The sequence below is a fragment of the Trichoderma camerunense genome (genome assembly GCF_050948025.1).
Source record: "Trichoderma camerunense strain CBS 138272 chromosome Unknown V8C40scaffold_5, whole genome shotgun sequence".
Classification (NCBI taxonomy): domain Eukaryota; kingdom Fungi; phylum Ascomycota; class Sordariomycetes; order Hypocreales; family Hypocreaceae; genus Trichoderma; species Trichoderma camerunense.
The window spans coordinates 196,092-218,858 of NW_028145365.1; the positions used below are offsets into that span (position 1 = coordinate 196,092).

The window sequence follows — 22,767 nt, forward strand, 5'->3', positions numbered from 1 at the left end:
TCACGATGTAAGTGAAATGAGATCGTAAATACATGTGTTGCGGTTTCATGAGCAAAATGGCTCTGAATAATTCCTTTAACACTCGATATGAGAGTTATCGTGTATTGATTATTTGAGATGAAGCTGGAGACATTCATCCTTCTTATCTGTAAACCGTTAGAAGTCACAGACAGGTACGAGGTTCACTCTAATACTTTCTATACCGAGCGAGAGTCATTAAGCTGGTGATGAAAACCCACCAAGCATATGAAAAGCATCTCTTAAAATCCATTTATCTTCGTATCGTTCTGCCCAATGCTTGGCCATGAGAGCATGGGGGCAACTCTCGATGATCTGTGATACTACAGGTTAATACTCGTCGACTAGCGCTAGTAAGAACTTACACTCTGAAAACAGAAGCTTGAAAGTATGCTCTTCCAACTTCAAAGCACAGGACCCATCATCCCCAAAAAGGCAGGCCAATTTACAGAAGAGATCCTGCTTGATTAAATTGACTGCAATCTGCATCTGCATCAGATTATTAGCGGATTATTTAGCAAAGCCGAGCCGAAGCAGCAGCTCAGTGTGCCGTCTGTGGCTCCACTATAAAAGCTGTGAAGAAGATACAAGAAATGGTCAAAGCTCCGCCAGCGTTTCATTCCATTCAATTGTGCCCGAGTAAAGTATCATTTGAGGCCTCACAGCCCATGAATGAATCAGGCCTGCTGCAAACAAGAGCCTTGGCAGGTACTCCGCCAACCCAATTTGCAGGCCGCCATCATCACATGTTCAGAAGGACTCCATATTGCGCTCCATTGGATATACGAGTACGCCTTTGTTGGATCTCGATGGAGTGGAATTGATTGCAGTACTTTGCAACCCCAAGGCCGTAAAACCAGTCTAAAGAAGTTACCTTGAGCAAGAAAAAAGGGGGCCAGCTTGATGGATCTCTACCAGGACGGCCAAGTCCGTGTCTTGGAGCTAGATTCCCCTGTCCCCTGCTGTTCCAGGGAGTCCCAAATTTTCAGGTTCTTTTTGTTGACACAGAAGGCAAATGGAAGCTTGTGGGCATTGGAGCACAGATCGTTCTATTGCCTTGTTTACTCGGCACACTCGTCGTAACCAGACGGGCGCTAACCCACTCGAATTGCGGAATCTAATCTATTGTGCTACGCGGCCGGGCGCAAGAAGCAGCTTCACTCATTCTCTCTTCAGCTTGTCTCTTTTCTCCTCTTGGAGGCTGATTGGGGCTTGCTTGATTCAATCCGGCGAGGTCGTCAAGTCGTGTAATGCCTGTGCTGGCCCAACAGCCGATAACCAGGGCGAGCGGAGGCGAAATCAAGCCAAACCGGTTCATAGATGTGTCAAAAGTCCACCATCGCCGTTGTCATACTTTGGCTAATGCTACACTGTGGCGCCATCAACACCCAACCGAAGGGTGCCTGCGTTCCAAGGAGCTAACTTCGGTGAACCCCAGCTTGCACTAACGTTAGCTCAGAGAGCTATCAAGGCATCCTGGGCGCCGTGGTTTGATCGTCCCTGTCTCTTGACGTCTTGGAGCGCCGGTCATCTCGATCCCATGCTGGGAAGGATTTCGTTCATTTGCGTAGAGTTTCTCGGGCGACAATCATTGTATCAATACGGAAGATAAGAAAGTTATTGCATGTCATACATACAGTAGCATTACGGTAGGACTTTACATGGTGTGTTGGAAGCATCTCCTGGATTATGGCCATGTCGCCGCCTCCTCCGGATACAGTGTATAGACCACATTTGTAAGAGGGCTGATGGCTGCCCGAGAGGTTAAAATAGAAAACGGGCTGGGTCATCTGTTGTTTATCAGCTTATCACAGCAAGCTTGACTGCTGCACTCAGCAACCAAATACAGCATCAGAGGCTGCAGAGTTCATTCCAAGTGGAGATGACGTGGCTGATTCCCGTCTCGTTGGATTGCTTGGCGATTGATATACTGTAGTAGCGTTTCGCCATGATACCAGATGGGACCGATATGCTCAAGATGCTCTATCCGGCTCTTTGGGCCCGGGGGTGTCAAGGTTCCGGTTATAAGGCTTGGTCGGGACGTCTGCCGCCTCTCGCTTGGATCCTGTTTGGTTGAAAGCACTGTTTGTACGGAGTAGAAGCATCTCAGCCAATGTGAACGTCTGACCAAGCATCCATACCGTTCAGTAGTGCGTCGCCACCTTTTGCCAGCATCAAGGCAAGGTTATGCTCGCAGTTTTAGCAATCAATGCATTGATGGGCTAAGGCCAGTTGGCCAGGAGGGGGTTGTGATGGCGTCCCCCAAAGATAGCTGGTGGTGGTGACGGGGAGAGATTCGATTCGATGCCTTGCGGATAAAATCAGAAAGCGCCAGCGAGCAATGGCACACGAGCAGACGAGCAAACAACGCTGCAAAAGCCAATTCGATGTGTCCATCCCTCCACCCGCGTACGAGGCGTTGGGTGAATCTTTGCCCCCCCTTTGGCCCCTCTGGATGGCCAGCAGGCGAGCCACAGCCGCATTGTTTGCAGTTTGCAGCGTGCGTCAATCAAGTGGTTATGCAGGCCGGCGTCACGCTATGATGAGTGGCGCTGGACGGCAGACGGCATTGGGACACCGTTGGCTGACTTGACGCTGGAGCATCTGTGAATTGTGTCACGATCTGCAGTCGGGCTCTCTATCTGCCACGGTCGAGCATCATTCACTCACTCGCTACAGCACATGTAGCTTGAACATGCAGCACATGCACATGCACGTATATGCAAGTAGGGTACATGTACCAGAGGTGAATCAATCTCAAGCCTCCAGCATCCAATGTTTTTTCAACAAAAAGACAGCTAATTATTTACATGCCAATACTAATTGAAGTGTCCTCGGCATTGTACTCACACTGGTCTGTCTGCTTCGTCGTCGTGAATCAATCCAATCCAACCCAATGGAACATGAAGTCAATGGCCCTTTGTACCGGCCGTCTCGGAAGCCCAGGCCAGCCCGTCTGATTGGCGCCCGAGGGCCTAAGCTGCACCACTACAGCGCTAGCATCCGCTAATTAGGCCACCCCAGGCTACTGCTGTTGGACCTGCTCAGGTGACCCCCGCGGGCTCTTGCCGGGATGATGCACAGCACTTCGCCCCCCTGTCAGACCCTGGAGCATGGACAAGCATGGCAGCATCAGCTAGATTGAATCCTTGGAACTCTATAAATTGTTTCTCTCGTGCTCCCGTCTGCGTACGGCTAGTACCAATACCGGCAACCCCTGGCTCGCTCTCTGTCCTCCATGTTCTTTTTCTTCAACTGACTTCTCTGCCTTTCTCTTCTATTACCAAATTCATCGCTGGCGGGGGCTTGAAACACCACTGGAGACCATTTCTAATAGTGCCGCTCTCATTCATGCCGGCTGCCCTTGCTCTTGCTCTCCTGGCAGAACCACGAGACCCCATACGAGCACTCGCCTTTATATTGCCCACGTCTGCTGCTCCTGGTTGAGCAGTCAATTCCTCTTCTGCCTGCTCTACCTGTTCTACCTGTACAAGTGCTGCCTGTACTTCTACGCCACACTTCATACGAGTACGAGATACTCCAGACTCCAGACTCCATATTTCACCACAAGCGAGCGACGGAAGCACGGGACCTGACAAAACCCTTGCTCTTCTCGGCTTCTACTTCCCACCCGTCCTTCTAAAAGACGTTCCATCTCCCCAACTTTTCGTCTTTCGGCTGCACCACAACACCTTACTCTTCACAAATTGCCATCAACTTTACAATGGCACCTCCTGGCGACTCATTCCGCGATATCAAAATGACTGTCGTCCCTCCCACAGACCTCGATGCCTCTCGAGGACGCACACGTGACCGCAACATCCCCAACTCCAAGAACCTGCGCCCGGACGAATCAAGCACGCTCCGGGGCCGGTCTCGTCGACGATCAGTCTCTCCCTTCAGCCTCACTTCTCGAACCTCCTCTCCTGCGGTCAAGCCATCTGCCAACAGACTCATGCTGCACAACCGCATGAGGGAGAAGCGCCGCGAGCACTGCCCTTCCAGATATGCGTCGCCCGCCAACCAAGACGCCTTTCAACAGCAGCCGCCGCGGATGAGGAGCCGAAGCCGCGGTCCTCGTGTGGAGCAGGAACTCCATAGACCTGTCGATCACCTCTCCAGCCTACGAAACGAGGTGTTTCTCTCGGACGAAGAGACCAACCATGGCAAGGCCTGCTGACATGGGAATATCATCACCACCTACCACATTTTGATTTGATGAGCGCCTGCGCCACTACTGCATATGACCTGGAGGGAAATGATACCTGTAATATGACTTACCATGACGGGAGGGACATGAAAACATACACTTGCTTTTAATATTTTACTTTTGGTGTTTGGAATGGGCATTGCATGGGAAGCTACATTTGAGACTGGATTTCTGGGATAATCGGCCATGGGTCTTTCTTCTTTTCTTTATTTTCTTTACTTTTTCTTTTTCTCTTTGCCATTTCGACTGGCAGAGTTGTTTCTTTCTTTTTCTGTTCTCTTTTTAATTACTTACCATTTCTCTTCCCGGGCGTTGGTCAAGTTTGCCATGTAATTGCCCATTGATGATGGCAGGAAGCAAACAAAAACCACCCGACTGAGCGGTGTGCTTGTAACTAATAGTGTGCAATCAAAACTTCTTTAACTCGATACTTGTGTGTTCTCGTCGTGTGACTCTCTTTCTAGCCCCTGAGTGACCAAGTCCGTGTTTTCCCTCGTTTTTTCCCTTGCCCATTCTTACTCGGCTATTCGATACCCCGGACCTACCATTTGCAGAGTAGTAGCACTAACAGCTCTAGCAGCTTGTCTGTAGCACTTCCATTCCATCAGGCCATTAATTTTAGGCGGGGCTTCTTATCGTTATCTACCCAGCCGCCAACAGCTGGCAACAGCTGACTCAGCCGACTGCTCGCCCGTTTCCGAGACCCACCCGGACCTTTGGTGGCTCCTCCGAACCATCTTTTTTGATCAGACCATGATTAAAAGTGTGAGGATGAGGCTGCCCTTGCATTAAACCTCAGGCCCTTTCCCACGCACCTCCGCCTCGGCCTGCAAAGCTCCGGACAGCATCTCAGGCGCCATTGAATGCTATGTCGTCTTTGCAGCTTCAATCCTCAGTCACCAGCTTTTCAGAGACGATTGGCCTCACCAACCGCAGACCCGCACCCAGCATTTGCCCTCGACAAGCATTAGCATCAACCTCGTTTTTACCGTCTGGCTGCCGCCCGAGGCATGCCAATTTGGCCATTGCCGTTTCCTCCATCGCATACTAGCAGGCCGTCTGCGACCCGGGGCGCCTGCTAGGACAAATGCTCGAAAGAACCGCGGCCGCGAGTCTGGAATCATGCAACATCCAGCGTATCATTCCGAAGCCGACCCGCTCGACGAAGCGCGCCCGCCAGCTTCACACAGGCTTCTGGCAGCATGGCGCATCTGCCATTGAGCTGTCCAGCATCTGGCCTGCCGTGGGCCGGATCCCCGAGACGGAGCCTGTCGAGAATGCCACCCGCCCGCTGCAGGCAGGACTGGTCGCCTCGGCATTTTTGCTAGATTTTCTATATCCAAGCGCCACATACTCGCTCCTACGGCGATTGTATCCACGGCTCCCACGGCCTCAGGAAGGGAGCCAATCTGGCAGCGCTGCGAGAAGAAGGCATTACACTTCTTCCACTGCTACTGCGGAATATGGCTCGCAAAGCTCTGAGAATGTATTCCACCCCGGCACCTCGACCCCACCATCGATGGAATGTCTTTCTTCGGTGGGGAGCCAAGCACTTCAGAGAGATAATGGAGCGCCTGTGGCGAGAGATTCACATAATTTCAACAATTACTCGAAAGCCGCCACTTCAGATCAAGTTTCCCACCGCTCGGCTCCCATACGCGCAAAACACACGCCTCGACCGCAGTCGAATGCAGCGCTTCTACATGACATGCTTTCACAACAAGGCGAGGAACGCTTTCACGATGTTTGGGATTTATACTGCAGGCTGGAAGAACAGCACCAGGCTGAATTCCGCCGCTACATGGTTATATACCTCTCTAAATCTCGCGGCATAGTTGAGATCGGAAGAGCTATTTCACTATTCCGCCAGATTCCCGTTTCCAGCTGGGATGATGATCTTCTTGCTGCAGGTGTCTTGGCGTTTATGCGATCTGGTGATCTGGAGTATGCCATCAATAGATTAAAGGTTGGAATGGACCTCAAGGGCTTGGTCGGTGGTCTTGAGTACGTCTTGGCTGATATCATTGCCAATGAAAAATGGGCCATGCTCATAGGGGTATGGTTGGAATTCTACGCATCTCGCCTCAAGTTCGAGCCAGCTGGTCGACCAGATGCCATGCGCTTGCAACGGCTCGAAAACCTGCCCGGCTTGGACAAGCTATTCTTCTCCTTCGAACAGTATCTCTCCACAGAGGGTATGAAAGCGATGCGGCCAATCAACATCTACGAGACGACGAAGCTAGGTCTGAAAGCTTTAAGGCGGAAGATGGCGGAGCTGGCATTGGCCCGTCCTTGTCAACCGAGGCAAGCGGCTGCCATCTTGGAACTCTTTAGCGACCACCAAATGTACGAGGACTATTTTCTTCGCGTGCTAGAATCTTGGCGCGGCAAGCCTGAGCTTACCTCCAACGTCACTTGGCTATCGGAGTTATACAAGACGTATCGCAGACTCCCTGGTGCGCATCCGCCAGTCTCTTTACTTCAGCACATGTTTGAGCTGCATTATCCAACCGGCGCTGCAACACTCGACGAGATCTACAAGGACTGGCATCGCGCTTGGGGAGATTTGGATCAGTGGGGATATGAAAAGTTTCTCAAGTTTTACGCTGGTGTGGGCGATGTCCGGGCCGTTCAACAGCTCTGGGGGCGATATGTGGCCAAGTATCCGCGCGTGTTGAGAAAACCCAGAGCTTTTAGGAGTACAATGAATGCCTATGCGCAGGTTGGCGATGTCACCAGGGCCGAAAAGGAGCTTCGAATCATGACGGATCACCATGGAGTCAAGCCGGATCTTGATATTTGGAATACTTTGTTGAAGTGTTATATGAGAGCGCAGGATTACAATAGAGCGGTGGCCTGCTTCAATGAGATTTGCAGCATGTACCGCCCCGACTCCTTTACATACGCCCACATCATGGCCATGTCCGCCAAGAAGGGCGACCTTGAGACCACGCTTGCCTTTTTCAACCGATCTCAAAAAGACCGGGTCCCTGTATCGAAAGAAATGGCCATGTCTTTGGTCATGGTGTATTGTCGCAATGATCGACTGATGGAGGCAGAAAGGATATGCATGGAGTTGGCGGAACGAAATGCAACGAGCACAGCCATTTGGAACCAGCTCATCCATTTCAACGGCATGCAAGGAAGACTCAACAAATGCTATGAGCTGCTCCAGGCTATGAAGTCGTTTGACCTTACATGGGACCACCAGACGCACGAATTCCTCTTGCAGGCACTCGTTAGAGTAGATCAGGTCCAGCCTGCCTACCGCCTCTTGCGGGCTGCCTACAAAGAGAAACTCTTTCCACTTGGTCCGGAGCATTTTGCCGTCGTCATGGCCGGCGCTGTTCGGACCGGCGACCTAGGGCTTGTCGAGATTCTTGCTACGCATTTGCTTAAAGCCGGTCAGCCGATGAACTTTAATGCCAAAGTAGCACTGGCCGAAGCCTCGTTTAGAAAAACACCATCTTCGAATCGAACCCGCCAACTTGGCAAGGAATTCGTCGGCCACCTGCGCTCTATGCTCATTCATGAGACCAGAGGACGAGATGCCAACGCTGTTTCGACGCTTCCGAGTGATATTCGCCACCTGAAAAAGCAGACCAAGAGCATTGGTCGTGCTATCAAGCTTCTGGTTGAGCTGCGAGACTTTACGACGGCCGAAGAAGTCATGAACTTGTATAGCAGCATGTTTCCCAAGCATAGAGGAGGCGAGCCGTTTCCCCCTGAGGTGGTTTCTGCGCTTATGCTGGGATACTTGAAGGACAGGAAGTTCAGTCAGATACACAGGATGTGGGACGAAACCTGGAAGAGGGTCCTTGTTCGGGCTCAGCGCCGCCAAGCTACGGGCGTTTACCCCGTCCACGAATACGACGTCTCTAGACCGATGACGATTGTAGCAAAGACATTTAGAGAGGAGAACAACGGAAAGGGCCTCCTTGAATGTGTCCAGCAGGTCACTTCATCTGGGTTCAAGCTCACGCGGAACAACTGGAACCTTTTGATTCGATATCTAGCCGAGATGGGTCAATGGGAGCCCGCCATGCGGTGGTGTGAAACCATGCTCATGCCGCGCTGGCGTGGCTGGAACCCAAGCAAGAGAAGTCTCCAGGAGCGTCGTCATCTGAAGAACACCCGCGTACTCCAGGCCTCCAGTGCTGCTATCCTTAGCTTGCAGCACCAGTGGCTGAAACTGCGCAAGTTAGCTGCCTGGTCTGCTGACGTCTCTGCCAAATTGAGGGAGATTGAGAGGCTGTATCCTCGTTTGCATTATGCCTTTACGAATACGGATTTCGAACATCTCTCTGGTGGATGGGATGTTAACCGGAAAGCGAGCTTGAAGAAGAGGGCTACGGAGATCCTCAGGCCGTTTTCGCATGCGGAGCTTAAGGGGATGAAGAAGACGCTGGAAAGACAACTTCGGTCACAGCGTAGTAGGCAACAGAGAAGGCGTATGAGAAGCCCCCTACGAGCTGTATCCAGCGTGTCAAGGGGTCGAGCTCGTGGTTTGCGGAGATCTGTTGTCAAGGCAGAGAAGACGGTGCCCAAAGACAGTGCAGAACGAGGCGAATGAAAGGAAACGAGTTGGTCTTTGAGAGGCAGTCTCTGCAGTGTAACAAGAGGCGTAAAGACACATGGCACATGACATGTTTAGTTTTGAAGTATTAGCATAGACCTTTATTGGGTAATCTCTAGATGAGGGAGGTGTAGGTTTCGCCATGTACAGTAGGAAATATCACAAGCATGAAATGATGAGCATATATAGAACAAAAGGAAAGGCTTATCTGGCCCTTTACATATCCAAGTATGATGTCTACTGTCCATGAGTGGTGCTCAAGCAAGTTGAAATATCTTTGATAAATTCAAACCAAACTTTCGTCTCCTGGTGAGCCATACACGTCTCATTCGGACTGAGATTTTCAGAGATGAGTTATCTAGGCAGCTACAAGGCTTAGATGAATGGTGTCACGTACTGCTTAGTCGCGTGATGCCGGCCGTTTGTTTGCTTTGATATCCTGTCCCTCTAGAGGACTGAATCGAACAAAGAACCAACAACAGCATCAAAGCCACGTCCACGTCACGACCTCTTTCACGACCACGGCGGCTAATAGTCACGATACCTTCTCCGTTAATCTCTTTGTTCAGAGCCAGCCCTTTGTGGCCATCAATCCGCCTTGTGCGACTCTTCCCTCCAGAACGTCAATCACATCTCTTTGATCAAAAACTGAATCCGTTTGGCCATCCATCCCCCTCGTGCGACAATTCCCATTGACAAGCGTATATCTGTGATGGGAACTGGTACATGTCAAGCGGATGACAGGGAAACCGAGACGGAGAAGATTTCGAACACCCTCGAGTTGAATCATATGCCTACAAAGGGAGTAGTTGCTATACTATCTACATTTCTCTAATAGCTGCTACTATATCTACATTTCCCTAATAGCTGCTCCTATATCTACATTTCCCTAGTAATTACTACTATAACTATATTTATCCAGTAACTGCTATTATATTTATATAAAAAAATTCAAGTGCTGATTTATTTTGCGACCTCCCTTTTCCTGACCTTCGCTTCATGTGCAACCGATGGATTGCCTTGTATGGTGATCCCCTTTGGTGATGGAACACCTCGTTCACTGCATCCTCCTGCCTGCGATTGCTAACCGCCAGCGTTTCACAACCAAACCTCCGAAGGGGGGGCGATGTTTGTGAGAGCCTAGTCGAACTGCAGAATCGTCCATGGCCAATGGTGATGGTAGGCAATGAACGGGTTTGTGGTACACAGAGTGGCTGTCCTCGGATACGCACATGTAGCTATGACCTCAGTATACACGACTTTTCGCGCTGGATTGCTTATAGAGAACCGCATGTTGATGATTATGAGCGTAGGCAGTCTTCTGCTCGTATTATATATTTGACCCTGTGTCGTGCTTTTCTTCTGGTTCCCTGACGAGAAACCCAAATATACAACACTTTCATATAAATCTTTCAACTATTACTTTTTCCCCAAGCAATTTCAACGGAACCCTTCGTTCAGCAAGTATCTTGGCCAGCATCCAACCCATTAACATCAGGCAAAGTCAAGGCCGCCATGGAAAGCAGCAATGGATCGTTCGAGGACTGGAGAGCATCGTCGCCGGACTGCCCGAGTGTGGCTTCAGAATACCAAGAGCCCCTCGAAAGTTCATCAGACACGCGTGAGGAGGAAATTGCAGATCAAAAGAGTGCTCCATCACAGGGTCTCATCTTCCCTTCTAAAGACAGAAAAACAAGCGGTCATGCTTATGGTTATGAATCAGGCCAAAAGCTTTATGATGATGTTGTCACTACACAACGCACTACACAATCTGCTCTTGAAGCGACAGGCCGGCAGAGCATCCAAAGGCTTGCTTTCAGATTGGCCAAGGATAATGTCACTAAGTTGGTCACGAAACAAGTTGGCATGGAGGTAAAGAAGTCATTTCGAGCGACGAGAAGGCCGTTGTTTCTTGCCCAGACAGAATGTGAGATTGGCTTTCAAGTGACGGTATACCTCTGTATGGATGAAGAGGATTCTGCCAGCGAAGGGTCGGCTCCGGAACTTGGAATGAACATCATATTCGATCCGAAGAGTGACGCTATCATGTTGTTCAACAGGACCAAAGGGGATGAGCAACAATTTATCACGGTCAGAAAACGGCCTATTTCTAATGCGTGGGTACCAATCAGGATCGGGTCTTCTGAAAGAACCATGCTTGACCCGGCTTCATACAGCATCTCTTGGTCGGGCAAGCATATTCTCGACATGACTGTCTTCCCACGCAGATATATGTCCTTGGTACCGCGGTATCTCAAGCCGCTGACGAAGAGCAGAAAGAGAGCTCTCGAGGAATTGGCGTCACATTCCAACCCCCCGCCAGTCAAGAAGTCCAAGGCAAAGGAGGCAAGCGAAGGGTCAAGTGTCAGCACCGCTATCCAGATCGACGACATCGTCGTCGCTGTAAGTGGGCCAACAGCCAGCAGTAGCTTAAGGTCTAAGTTCAACCTCATCAACGACTTGTGCCATCCCATGGAAGCGCTCAAGCTACATGATGCCATCAAGGTGGTCAACTCCATCGAGGAGGAAGACTACACACTTACCCGCAAAGCTGATATTGCGGTTCATCGGAAGTCGCTCGTCTTCAAGGCCCGACACTCAGACGCTGCGGAGGAATTGATTGTCGTCAAACTGTTGCGCAGTCACTCGGAAATCGATCATAAATATGACAAAGTCATGGGTATTGATATTGTAGGCGAACGCTGGCTGAAGGAAGTAAAGAATCACTGTAGAGTGAGCGAGCACGTAAGTCAAGATCATCTCCATATACATGCTTCGTACTAATGCTGTTCTAGCGAGCGATTGCCAGCATCTATGGCTTCGACGCAAGATTTATGACACTCTATATGGAGTACATTGACGCTCCGAGCCTGGATACTCACATCAATGGCGAGGGAAATCCGTACTGCACCCTGGACAGCAAAGACGCAAGACAGGTGCTGCTTGACATGACTGATGCCATCAACTTTGTTCACCGCAAAGGCGTCATTCACAATGATATCAAGCCCTCCAATATCCTCTACTCCAAGGAGAGGGGCGCGGTTCTCATCGATTTTGGCTTGGCAACGACCCGATCTACCCATAACGGCGGAACGCGGTGGTACATACCGCCTGAATATGGGAGTGACGGTAAACGCGGGGCCCCTGGCGACATCTTTGCGCTTGGTGTTGTTTTGCTGTTTCTCTTGCGCAAAGTCCCGCTGCCAGAATTACAATCGCCACCCTTGGTATGGGATATTCGCAGACGCGGCGTGGGAAACAAAAAGGCCGCAGCCGCACGGGCTCAATGGGAAAGTATTGTTAATGAAGCTGCAGGGAAGCTCAAGGATATGAATGATGGTGAAATTCATCCGAAGGTATTGAAAGTCATTTCTCGAATGGTGGCGCCGAGACCCAAGAAAAGGGCTACGGGAGATCAGATCGTGGAGAAGGTTAAAGAGTACGACGACGTGGGTAGTAAGTACGTGTTTACGTACTAGGATGCGGAGATTTACTAGGTACCAGGCACCTATGTAAGGCAGTAGAGTTAGCACAGGTAGATACATGTATCTTTGTGGAAATGTATTTGTTCTTTTCTTGCTTTGTTTGAGGTTCCTCTCCTTTCTGTCTTGTCTTTCCTTTGTGAGCCAGATATACCTACTAGGTAGTAGAATTCCACTTCAAAGGGACCTGGAAATGAGAAGATAACACTTGAAGCCGTACAGTTGCACTGCTCTGTGTAGCAAAGATCAAATCCAACCAGTTCTTTGAATAACCTGGGCGCTTATACCAGTTGAGGTCAGGTGCCTAGCACCAAACCTCATCATCGACTTGTGCCATCCACTGGAAGAGCCCGAGCTGCATGATTCCGTCAAGGTGACCAACGTCATCGAGGAGGGACAGGATATGATTCACTTACAAGTCCATGCTGTAGGAGGTATTGACAGGTACTACTTACCTCCTGCACCACCTTGGTACTGCCAACTTTCCATCCGTAACACCCGGCGCCTGTGACTCAATTCTATTGGATTGAGACGCCAGCACTGAATCACAAAGACCTACCTAGTAGCAAGCATCAGTTCCATGCACGAGGTCCATGTATGTGATCCACGTATATATATCTCCCGATTGCCTCCCAAACGGCTCCTTCCATGTGTCTTTCCTCCTACACACCTCAGGCAGTACCTTACCCGCCAACTTCACCACTTTCTTACCTCACTTCAAAATGAACACCGTACCTCCCACTTATAGCGATCCTGAATGGCGCTGGCCCTTTGGAAAATTTGGTCTCAGACACAAGGACCTCTTTACCACCCTTCACGATCGCTTCAATACTCAAACGTTGCCTCTGCAAGACCTGCCGGCATTCCATAGCGATGTCTGCGAACTTGTTCTTGAATGCGACACTTTGCAAGAGTTCTACTCAGCGCTAGAAAAACGCAAGGCGAAGCGTATCGAACAGTTGAGAACGGCATGGGATGATATCGCCTACATTATCATGTCACGCCCGGCGATCATGGCCTGCAAAGTCTGTTACGAGGATGACTTTGAAGATACAGAGAGGCCACCGGGATCACTAAACGACACAAGGTTGGATCGTTGGTGGCACTTTATCCAATACGCCCGAACTCCATCGTTTGACAACATTGTCACTTTTTTTGACGGCTACGTCAGGGATGAACGCAAGAATCCCATGGCAAAGTGGACGGGGAGACGCCGACGACCAGCTATAGAGGACGACCCCTCTACAACCACTCCAGGTCCTACGGAGGCAGCCGAGGAACACAATCAGCCAGAGCCGTCACGCAAAGCGTCTCCAGAGGCCCCGGCAGCCTCGACGTCTTCAGGAGCCCCGAGCGACCAGCGGCGCACATCGTCAAGCGGACGGCATCACGAGGCTCCGGAGGGCCTGACGCGGGTGTACAAGATAATTGATAGCCTTTGCGAGTTCGTCAAGCTGGAAGCGATTGTTGCCAATGACGCCAAGGATCTGTTCAGACTCATGGGCAAGTATAAGATGATGAACGGCCATTCCGAAGAAGTTGTCATTGACGGGTGTATCTTTCTTGCTTGTCGACAACACAACGTGCTCCGAACGGATGAAATAATCTTTGAATATCTCAATGCAGATAGGAAAAAGGTTAAAAAGGTGGTTGAACAATTCCACGACTTTCAGCAAAGGTTCCCACATGCGGAAGTGGCCGAGGAACATGATAAGCTAGAGTCGACACGCAAGACGTCTCCGGAAGCCCGGAGCGACTCGCAACCCGCATCGTCAAGGGGACGGCATTACGAAGCTCAGGAGGGTCTGACGAAGGCGTACAAGATGATTAAGGGGTTTTGCGGGTTCGTCGATGTAGACGAGACTGTTGCTGATGATGCCCAGGATCTCTTCAGACTCATGGATAAATATAAGATGATCAACGGCCATTCCGAGGTCTCTGTCTTTTTTGGATGCATCTTCCTTGCCTGTCGAAAGCACAACGTGCCCCGAACGTTTAGCGAAATCTTTTACTGTCTTAACGCGAATAGGACAGAGGTTAGAAGAGTGGCTAAACAATTCCAGGACTTCCTGCATAAGTTCCCACATGTAGAAGAAGAGGACGCTGCGCAAAGGCCTGTTCGAACGACCGAGGGCTGGGCCGCGAGAGAAAGCACGAATGAAGAAGACGCACAAGGATCCCGACGGAGTTGGCGACAAGTGATGAGCGAGACTGTCTGGCTTAGCGACATGGAGGAACACGATCAACCAAAGTCATCACCCAAAGCCCCTATATCGTCAAGGGAACAGCATTACGAAGCGTACAAGAAGATTGATGAGTTTTGCGAGATCATTAATGCGGGAGAAGTTATTTCTAATAAAGCCAAGAGTATCTTCAAGTATGTCGATGAGCACAAGATTTTGGAAGATTTTCGCCAGGAGAATATTATTGGCGCATGCTTCTCTACTGCTTGTCGAATACACAAAGCATCCCAAAAGTTTAAAGAAATATACTACTCTACCAATCTCGATATGGTCGAGGTTACGAGTGCGGCTTATCTCCTCGAACAGCCAAAGTTCCCGTTTATGAAGGGCGAAAGTGCCGGGGATAGTGACGCTCAGGAGCACGATAAGCCAGAATCGTCACGCCAAGTGTCTCCAGGAGCCCCAAGCAATACATCGCAACCCACATCGTGGAAAGGGCACCATCACGAAGCGTTCAAGGAGATTGATCCGCTTTGCGAGGCAATTAATGCGGGAGCAAATGTTTCCAAAAGTGCTAAAGACATCTTCAGACTCATCGACAGGCACAAGTTCACAAACAACAAGCCCCAGGAAGCTGTTATTGCCATATGCGTCTTTGTCGCTTGTCGACAACGCGATGTACGCCGAACGCTTGAAGAAGTCTTGCGGCATACCCGTACTAGGAAGGAAGAAGCTGTCAGAGTGTTTGAACAATTCCGAGACTTCGTGTACAGCCACGAAGATGCTGAAGCCGAGAGCGCGCTGGAAATTCCTGTTGAAACGAGCACATCAGGAAAAAGAATGAATGATGAAGACGCACAAGAATCCAAACAGAAAAGACGACGCGTGATGAGCGAAAGTGATGAGGATAGTGACGCGGAGAGGCGTGCTGCCAGTCAAGACAAGTCGAAAGCCGCGGAAGCCATGCCGACATCGAAGCGGGCCGAGAAACGCAAAAGGCCAGACGATTCGGAAGATGAAGCGAGAGACAAGCGGCCCAGGACTAGCTACAGTCCAGTGCCCGACCTTTTCCAGGTACCTGATTCACCCATTAGGGGCCAATCCGATGGTTATGCGTCATCAACAGATCCATGGGCATCTTCGTCGGATTCAAGAGATTCAAGCCCGGGTCGCTCGTCTCCAATTGCAGTGCCCCGTAACGATGCCTCGGACATGGCCAACTGGCAATGGCCCCGAAAGAAGACGAGAATGCCAGGCCCAAGTGCCAGCGGTCTCGCCTCTTCAGTGAGCGCTCAGTCACCTCCCAATCAACATCTGGGAACTGTCGACGCCAGCCAAGCGCTTCCACGAGGAGGTGCCGAACAGCCCTCAGCCAAGGACACTCCTGCTGACGCCGTGGATTCGAAAGGATCTAAGGGCAAGTCTCGGGCTAACTACCGGCATCGGGTCGACAAAAGACGATCACGCAGGGAGCAAGAGACGTTGTCACCAGAGAAGCAGCCGCTCCAGAAGAGCCGCCGAGAGCGGAAAGCTTCGCCCTCTGTTGATCGGGTCGTGCGTTCCAGGCGGTCCTCCAGGAGGGATGCTAGACAAAAATTGTTGTTTCTTGACGAAGATGGCACCCCATGCGTGGCTGCTAAACGGGAGACTTAAGTGCCACGATGATGATAATATCAGCAGGGGGTACAGGAGGAGCATGGCCGGGCTGATTCAGAGCCGAGGGCTATTCGACCAAAGGCACACCCATTAACCTGGCAGGGCCGGGGGCAGTGGGCAGTCTCTACGTCGCATGGACACGAGGCGGACGGTGACTGAGACCGAGTGCTAGTCGGCCAGAGGGCATACTCGTCAACCCGGCAGGGCTGGGGGCAGCGAGCAGTCAGTTGGCTCGACTAACAGCTCACATGTGGTTGAGAGCATCTTCCAGCATGGTCGTTAATCTGACAGGGTCGGAGGCAGCGGCGTAACTGAAGAAGGTCTCGATTGCAATGTAGCTGGTTCCGGGGACATGGTCGTTATCCTGGCAGGGCTGGGTGCAGCGGCGGAGTCTTTGGGGGCCTTGGGAACAGTTGAGATGCCGTTGGGGGAAGATGTATGGGAGGATTTTGGTGGAAGATGATATACGTTGGATGAAGGTGACGTGCCGTCTGTTACTGGAGGATGAAGCTTATGGGAAGATGTCTTTGGCTGTCTTTGTTTCTTCGGTTCTTTGTCTTTTCGGTTCTTCGGTTCTTTCTTTCCTATTTCTTCGTTTCCTTGTCTTCTAGGTTCTTGTTTTCTTTATTTTTGTCTGCATATCTTGAATGTACCTAGCGTGCGTTTTCAGATATCTTGTCTTGATTAGTGTGAATTTGATGAGCGTATTGGTAATTGAAGTGGGCATCTTGGTATAACACCCTCAGACACATACTCTTTCAGTTACCGGGAAGCTTGAAAGCATCAATGTTGGCAAGCATGTGGACGTAAAAGTACTGTTCATATGGCTTGTCTGTAAAGACTTGAGAATGTGTATATGAATTATTTGATGTCTCGTTACGGTTGCCTCATCAAATTGTTGGCAGAACATGGATATACTACTAGTATAAGACATTAATCTCGATTTTCTGCGAGGGCTCAAAATCTGGAATGAAATTAGAGGATATGCATGCTCTATCGTTTGCTTGCTCGACACAGTCGTTCTCATGATTGCACTGCAATGTGCTCACGTCGAAAAATACAGATATGTAGATGGTTACCGGGTAGCTGGATATTGCTGGCTGTCTCGTGCATATCAAACTCTACGAGCAATTGTGAACCAGATAGGCATAGAGCTATATCAATCACCAAACCACCAAGCCCTTTACTCACTAGCTTATATACGTAATGCCGTAGGTACCTGCTCGGCAAGCATGGGGAGGTATTAAACCGCATTGATCATTATTAATGTCGAGATAGATTATTAAGGTGAGCGAGCACTGCACACAGATGCGCTTGTGACGCGCCCCGCAGCAGCCCACTTGGGTGTAGATTTGATGCTTGGTTATTGGAAATGTCTCCGAAGAGGCGGTATTAGCAGTGTAGTGACCTGTAGTGCTCAATTGACAGCCTTTGGATAGATGTACAAGGTGAGGTCTTAGTAGACATCTCAAGTACATGTAAACGACGGTTTATACCCATATCTCTCTCCTTGCTTCAATCGGTAGACGATACATGTCACATACGTCAGTCCTCACGGCAGATACCCCGCCACTCTTGCAGCTCCGCACTCGGTCGCTTGTACCTGCTACCTCGCTCAGGTCCCCGCGTGCCGTCACTGGACCGAGCGGCCATCTCCCTTAGTTTAGCCGATGGAATGTACTAGGCCCTCGAATTTTCGGCCATGTCGTAGCCAGATGCCGCCTAGAGCTGCCTCCAGTGGATTATTAACTGCACGGCTCTGTAATACTCTCTGCTCGTACATATTCTCTATTACTATTACTCAGTCACACCTCCAACCCGGCAATGCTCACGACGGGCACATTCTTGCGGGCTTGCTAAGAGGACCAAGAGCTGAACAATTGCGACCGTTTCCAGTTCTCGCCCTCTCTTGTGCCCTGTCTCATCTCATTACTGTGCATTTCTAATACAACCACCAAAACTCCGAATCCCGGCAGTTGGACGAACGACCTCGAGCTTCGACTCCGACTTCGACCCTTTCGCCATGCTGCCCCGATCACGAGCCTCTGGGCGCCTGATCCTCGAGCGCTCGGCCGCACACCCAGCTCGAGTGCTGTCCGACTCGATTCCCCGGGCATGGACGCTGAGTTCGGCTCTCCGGGCCACGCAGATCGCCGGCCGTCGCTATCCCGGATTACGACCCCGGATGCCGGGAGCGGCATTCTCCACAAGCGCAAGGCTAGGCAAGGAAAAGGACAAGAGCAACAACTTTTTCGATTCTGCTGTCGAGCCGCCGAAAGAGGAGGAGGACGAGGCCAAGGCCAAGCTCGAGAACAATGCCAAGGAGGAGTCCAAGGCCACCACCGCCGACTCAGTAGCCTCATCCGCAAAGAATGAGGGCGGACAATCGCAGGACGGAAAGCCCAGCGGCGCTGCAGGAAGTGCTGCCGGTGCCGGGTCTGGATCCGGCGCGGGTGGTGAGGGTTCCGGCGGCGAGGGCGGGAAGCGAGGTCGCAAAGCTGCCGAGAGGGCGCTGTCCAAGCCCGTCATCCCAGAGGTGTATCCCCAAGTCCTGGCCATCCCCATTGCCCGGCGGCCGCTGTTCCCGGGCTTCTACAAGGCCATTACGATCAAGGATCCTAATGTCGCAACTGCCATTACCGAGTCCATTAAGCGCGGCCAGCCGTATGTGGGAGCCTTTCTCTTCAAGGATGAGAACGAGGACGATGACGTTATTCGAAATGTCAACGACGTGTACGATACTGGTGTCTTTGCCCAGATCACGAGCGCATTCCCTATTCACGGACAGGAGGGCGCTTTGACGGCAATTCTATACCCCCACCGGAGAATCAAGCTGTCCAGTCTCGTTGCACCTGGAGGACAGGATGCGAACAAGGCTGAGTCCAAGACGGAGCCCGAGCCCGAACCGATACCACAAAAGACCATTGAGGAGGATGCCCAGCAAGAGAAGAAGGGTGATGTGGTGGCAAGCTTCGAAGAGAGTGCCGTGGAGAAGAAGTCTGAGCAGGCGACAGAAAAGTACGAGCCCACCTCGTTCCTCAAGAGATACCCCGTGAGCCTGGTCAACGTGGAGAACCTGGTAGACGAGCCTTACGACCCCAAGAGCCCCGTCATCCGTGCTGTGACCAACGAAATCGTCAACGTCTTTAAGGAGGTTGCTACTATGAACAATCTCTTCCGCGACCAGATTTCCACCTTTTCAATGAGCCAGTCCACCGGAAATGTCACTTCGGAGCCTGCCAAGCTGGCCGACTTCGCCGCTGCCGTCTCTTCTGGAGAGCAGAATGAGCTTCAGGAAGTCCTGGCCTGCATGAACATTGAGGAGAGGATGCAAAAGGCCCTGATTGTGCTCAAGAAGGAACTCATGAACGCGCAGCTGCAGTCCAAGATTACCAAGGACGTTGAGAGTAAGATTAGCAAACGCCAGCGGGAGTATTGGCTCATGGAGCAGATGAAGGGCATCCGTCGGGAACTTGGCCTGGAGTCGGATGGCAAGGATAAGCTGGTTGAAAAGTTCAAGGAAAAGGCCGCCAAGCTTGCCATGCCTGACCCTGTCCGCAAGGTCTTTGACGAAGAGATTAACAAGCTGGCTCATTTGGAGACTGCTGCTTCGGAATTCAATGTGACAAGAAACTACCTCGACTGGCTCACTCAGATCCCCTGGGGCCAGAGGAGCCCTGAGAACTTTGGCATCCCTAACGCTGTCAAGGTCCTTGACGAAGACCACTATGGATTGCAGGACGTCAAGGATCGAATCTTGGAGTTTATTGCCGTGGGCAAGCTCCGAGGTTCGGTTGAGGGCAAAATCCTTTGTTTCGTTGGACCCCCTGGTGTCGGAAAGACGAGTATCGGAAAGTCCATTGCCAGGGCGCTTAACCGGGAGTACTACCGATTCAGCGTTGGAGGTCTGACCGACGTGGCAGAAATCAAGGGTCACCGAAGAACATATGTCGGTGCTCTTCCTGGCCGGATCATCCAGGCACTGAAGAAGTGTCAGACGGAGAATCCCCTCATTCTGATTGACGAGATTGACAAGATTGGCCGAGGATACCAGGGCGATCCATCATCAGCTTTGCTGGAGCTGTTGGATCCTGAGCAGAACAGCTCCTTCTTGGACCACTACATGGATGTTCCGGTCGATCTGTCAAAGGTCTTGTTCGTTTGCACGGCCAACATGACCGACACCATCCCCAGACCTCTTCTGGACCGTATGGAACTCATTACCCTGTCTGGATATGTCGCGGACGAGAAGAAGGCTATTGCGAACCGGTACCTCGCCCCAGCTGCCAAGGAGGCGGCCGGTCTGAAGGACGCAGACGTTCAGCTGACTGACGAAGCCATCGAAGAGCTCATCAAGTCGTACTGCCGAGAATCAGGTGTCCGAAATTTGAAGAAGCAGATTGAAAAGGTCTACCGTAAATCGGCACTCAAGATTGTCCAGGAGCTGGGAGAGGATGCCTTGCCCGAAGAGGAGGCCTTAACAGAAGAAGGCAAGGCCGCTGCTGCGGAAAAGGCCAAGGAATTGTCTGCAGAGGCCGAGGACGGTAGTGCAAAGAAGGCCGCCACTGAAGCCAGCGAAAGCGAAACTACAGAGAAGCCGCGCAAGGCCCTGCAAGTGCCGGAGAGCGTTCACGTCAGCATCGGCAAGGACAACTTGACAGACTACATCGGACCGCCAGTCTTTACGTCGGATCGGTTGTACGACGTGAGCCCGCCCGGAGTCTCGATGGGTTTGGCCTGGACGCAGATGGGTGGTGCGGCCATGTATATTGAATCGATCCTGCAGGCACCCCTTCGACCCAGCTCGCGACCCGGATTGGAGATTACCGGAAACCTTAAGAATGTGATGAAGGAGTCGACTACCATTGCTTACTCGTACGCCAAGTCGTTCATGGTTAACCAGTTTGCGGATAACCACTTCTTTGACAAGGCCAAGATGCACCTGCACGTTCCCGATGGTGCCGTTTCCAAGGACGGTCCTTCTGCCGGTATTACCATGACCACGTCTCTTTTGTCGCTCGCCCTGGATACCCCAGTCAATCCGACGGTGGCCATGACGGGTGAGATTACGCTCACTGGAAAGGTTCTCCGGATTGGTGGGCTGCGAGAGAAGACGGTGGCTGCGAGAAGAGCGGGATGCAAGACTATCATCTTCCCCAAGGACAATATGTCGGATTGGCTGGAGCTCCCACAGGTACGTTTTTATAACCCATTAAAAAAAGGAAACATTGCTAACTTATCTCTCTCTACAGACCATCAAGGAAGGAATCGAGGGTCACCCCGTAAGCTGGTACACTGAAGTGTTCAATCTCGTCTTCCCCGAGATTGACCGCGAAAAGGCCAACACCTGCAAGATCTGCGAATGGAAGGCTCAGCAGAAGAAGAAGGATGACGCCGAGAACAAGGAAGACGACGACTGAAGCCGACGAGTCATGAAGCATACTCTTGGAAACCACGCGAGCATGAGGCAGCAGAAGAGAAGTGAATGCCTCTCAACCTGGAAAGCATTTTTGAAAGAAGCAAGATGCTTTATTCATATTCAAGGTCAAACTCTATATCTCTTTCATCATTTTTCATTTGGTTCACCTCCCGGACCGCAACACAACGCACGTAGGAGCTATGATGCTGCCAGGGGTTGCATGAGCTGGGCGTTTATTTTATCCCCTCTGAATTTTCATGGAATTCGGGGGGATTTGACGGAACAGAATAACTCCTACTCATTGTAAAAAAAGACACAAAAAAAGAAAACAAAAGGTAAAAAAAGTAAGGCTTCAGTTTATTTTTGTCATCTGGGCAAAGATGGGGCTAGGAGCCAAGCAGATGTATATTAGATGAAAAACTCGGTCAGTGGGACGAGCGATGTAGAATTACGGGTGGTTTAGAAAGGCGGGGGGGAAGTTGGCATGAAAGCACGAAATCTCCAATTCAATAGAGAAGGGAAAGAAAGGCATGTAAGGAATTAGCAAATGGCATATTTTACGGCTCTAGAAGGTTTGATGAATGATGCCTTGATGTGATATGATGTTTGTGTAGTGTTGCTTGAGTGACTGACATGATGACTGAGTTGAGCAGTTGACTGGTGAAGTAAAGGTATTTTGACAGAGCTGATCGTGTCAAGCTGGTTGTACATAGTGCTCACAGGTGATGATTACTTCCAAGTTCCGACAGAGTGCACGATCTACGTGTACAAACTCATACGAAAAAGCGTATATGAGTTCGGCCAAAACACAACAAAGCAAAACAAAATGCCAAAAAAACGGGCTTTGCAAGGGGGGTTCGAAGCTCGGAAGCGGCGAAGCGGCGAAGCGGGTCGGCAAAGGCGAGATGGGGGGTCTAGAACCAAGTACCTGGTAAGGTATCGTGCCGAATTACTCGTATACCACTCTAACAGAGAGAATAGGTAAGGAAAGAAGAAGACAGAGAGGAAGAAGAAGAGCAAGTTGGATGACGATACTGGAATCTGTCAGGCTGGGGGATTAGAGTGGTTGCTTCATGGCTTTCAGCGCATGCCGCTGAATTGGGTAGAGTCGGGAACTTAGTTTTGCCCTCTTGTTGCAGGTACACAGACGAAAAGTAAGGAACATGCAAGGGGCGGACAATGATTGGCATCAAATCCCGTCATCATCATCATCATCATCATCT

At 50.8% G+C, this 22,767-nt stretch overlaps 5 protein-coding genes across 5 annotated transcripts; all 5 read left to right on the plus strand.

The window, feature by feature from the left end:
- Window positions 1–3,210: 3,210 nt before the first annotated feature.
- V8C40DRAFT_238361 (uncharacterized protein) lies at window positions 3,211–4,656 on the plus strand. Its single transcript, XM_083214429.1, has one exon. It carries the CDS (start codon window positions 3,743–3,745, stop codon window positions 4,196–4,198), a length of 456 nt encoding a protein of 151 aa, XP_083075320.1. The 5' UTR covers window positions 3,211–3,742; the 3' UTR covers window positions 4,199–4,656.
- A 331-nt stretch (window positions 4,657–4,987) lies between these two features.
- On the plus strand, window positions 4,988–9,114 carry V8C40DRAFT_238362 (uncharacterized protein). Its single transcript, XM_083214430.1, has one exon. The coding sequence runs from the start codon at window positions 5,316–5,318 to the stop codon at window positions 8,799–8,801; it is 3,486 nt and encodes a 1,161-aa protein (XP_083075321.1). The 5' UTR covers window positions 4,988–5,315; the 3' UTR covers window positions 8,802–9,114.
- Window positions 9,115–10,319: 1,205 nt separating this feature from the next.
- V8C40DRAFT_273652 (kinase-like domain-containing protein) lies at window positions 10,320–12,283 on the plus strand (the record flags this gene model as incomplete). Its single annotated transcript, XM_083220515.1, has 2 exons — window positions 10,320–11,549; window positions 11,600–12,283. The coding sequence occupies 2 exons, from the start codon at window positions 10,320–10,322 to the stop codon at window positions 12,281–12,283; spliced, it is 1,914 nt and encodes a 637-aa protein (XP_083075322.1).
- Window positions 12,284–13,008: 725 nt separating this feature from the next.
- V8C40DRAFT_285848 (uncharacterized protein) lies at window positions 13,009–16,363 on the plus strand (the record flags this gene model as incomplete). The annotated part of the gene is made up of 1 exon (XM_083222462.1): window positions 13,009–16,363. One exon carries the CDS (start codon window positions 13,009–13,011, stop codon window positions 16,120–16,122), a length of 3,114 nt encoding a protein of 1,037 aa, XP_083075323.1. The 3' UTR covers window positions 16,123–16,363.
- Window positions 16,364–17,862: 1,499 nt separating this feature from the next.
- V8C40DRAFT_168615 (Lon protease C-terminal proteolytic domain-containing protein) lies at window positions 17,863–22,088 on the plus strand. Its single transcript, XM_083211574.1, has 2 exons — window positions 17,863–21,319; window positions 21,378–22,088. The coding sequence occupies exons 1-2, from the start codon at window positions 18,149–18,151 to the stop codon at window positions 21,543–21,545; spliced, it is 3,339 nt and encodes a 1,112-aa protein (XP_083075324.1). The 5' UTR covers window positions 17,863–18,148; the 3' UTR covers window positions 21,546–22,088.
- The last annotated feature ends 679 nt before the right edge of the window (window positions 22,089–22,767 follow it).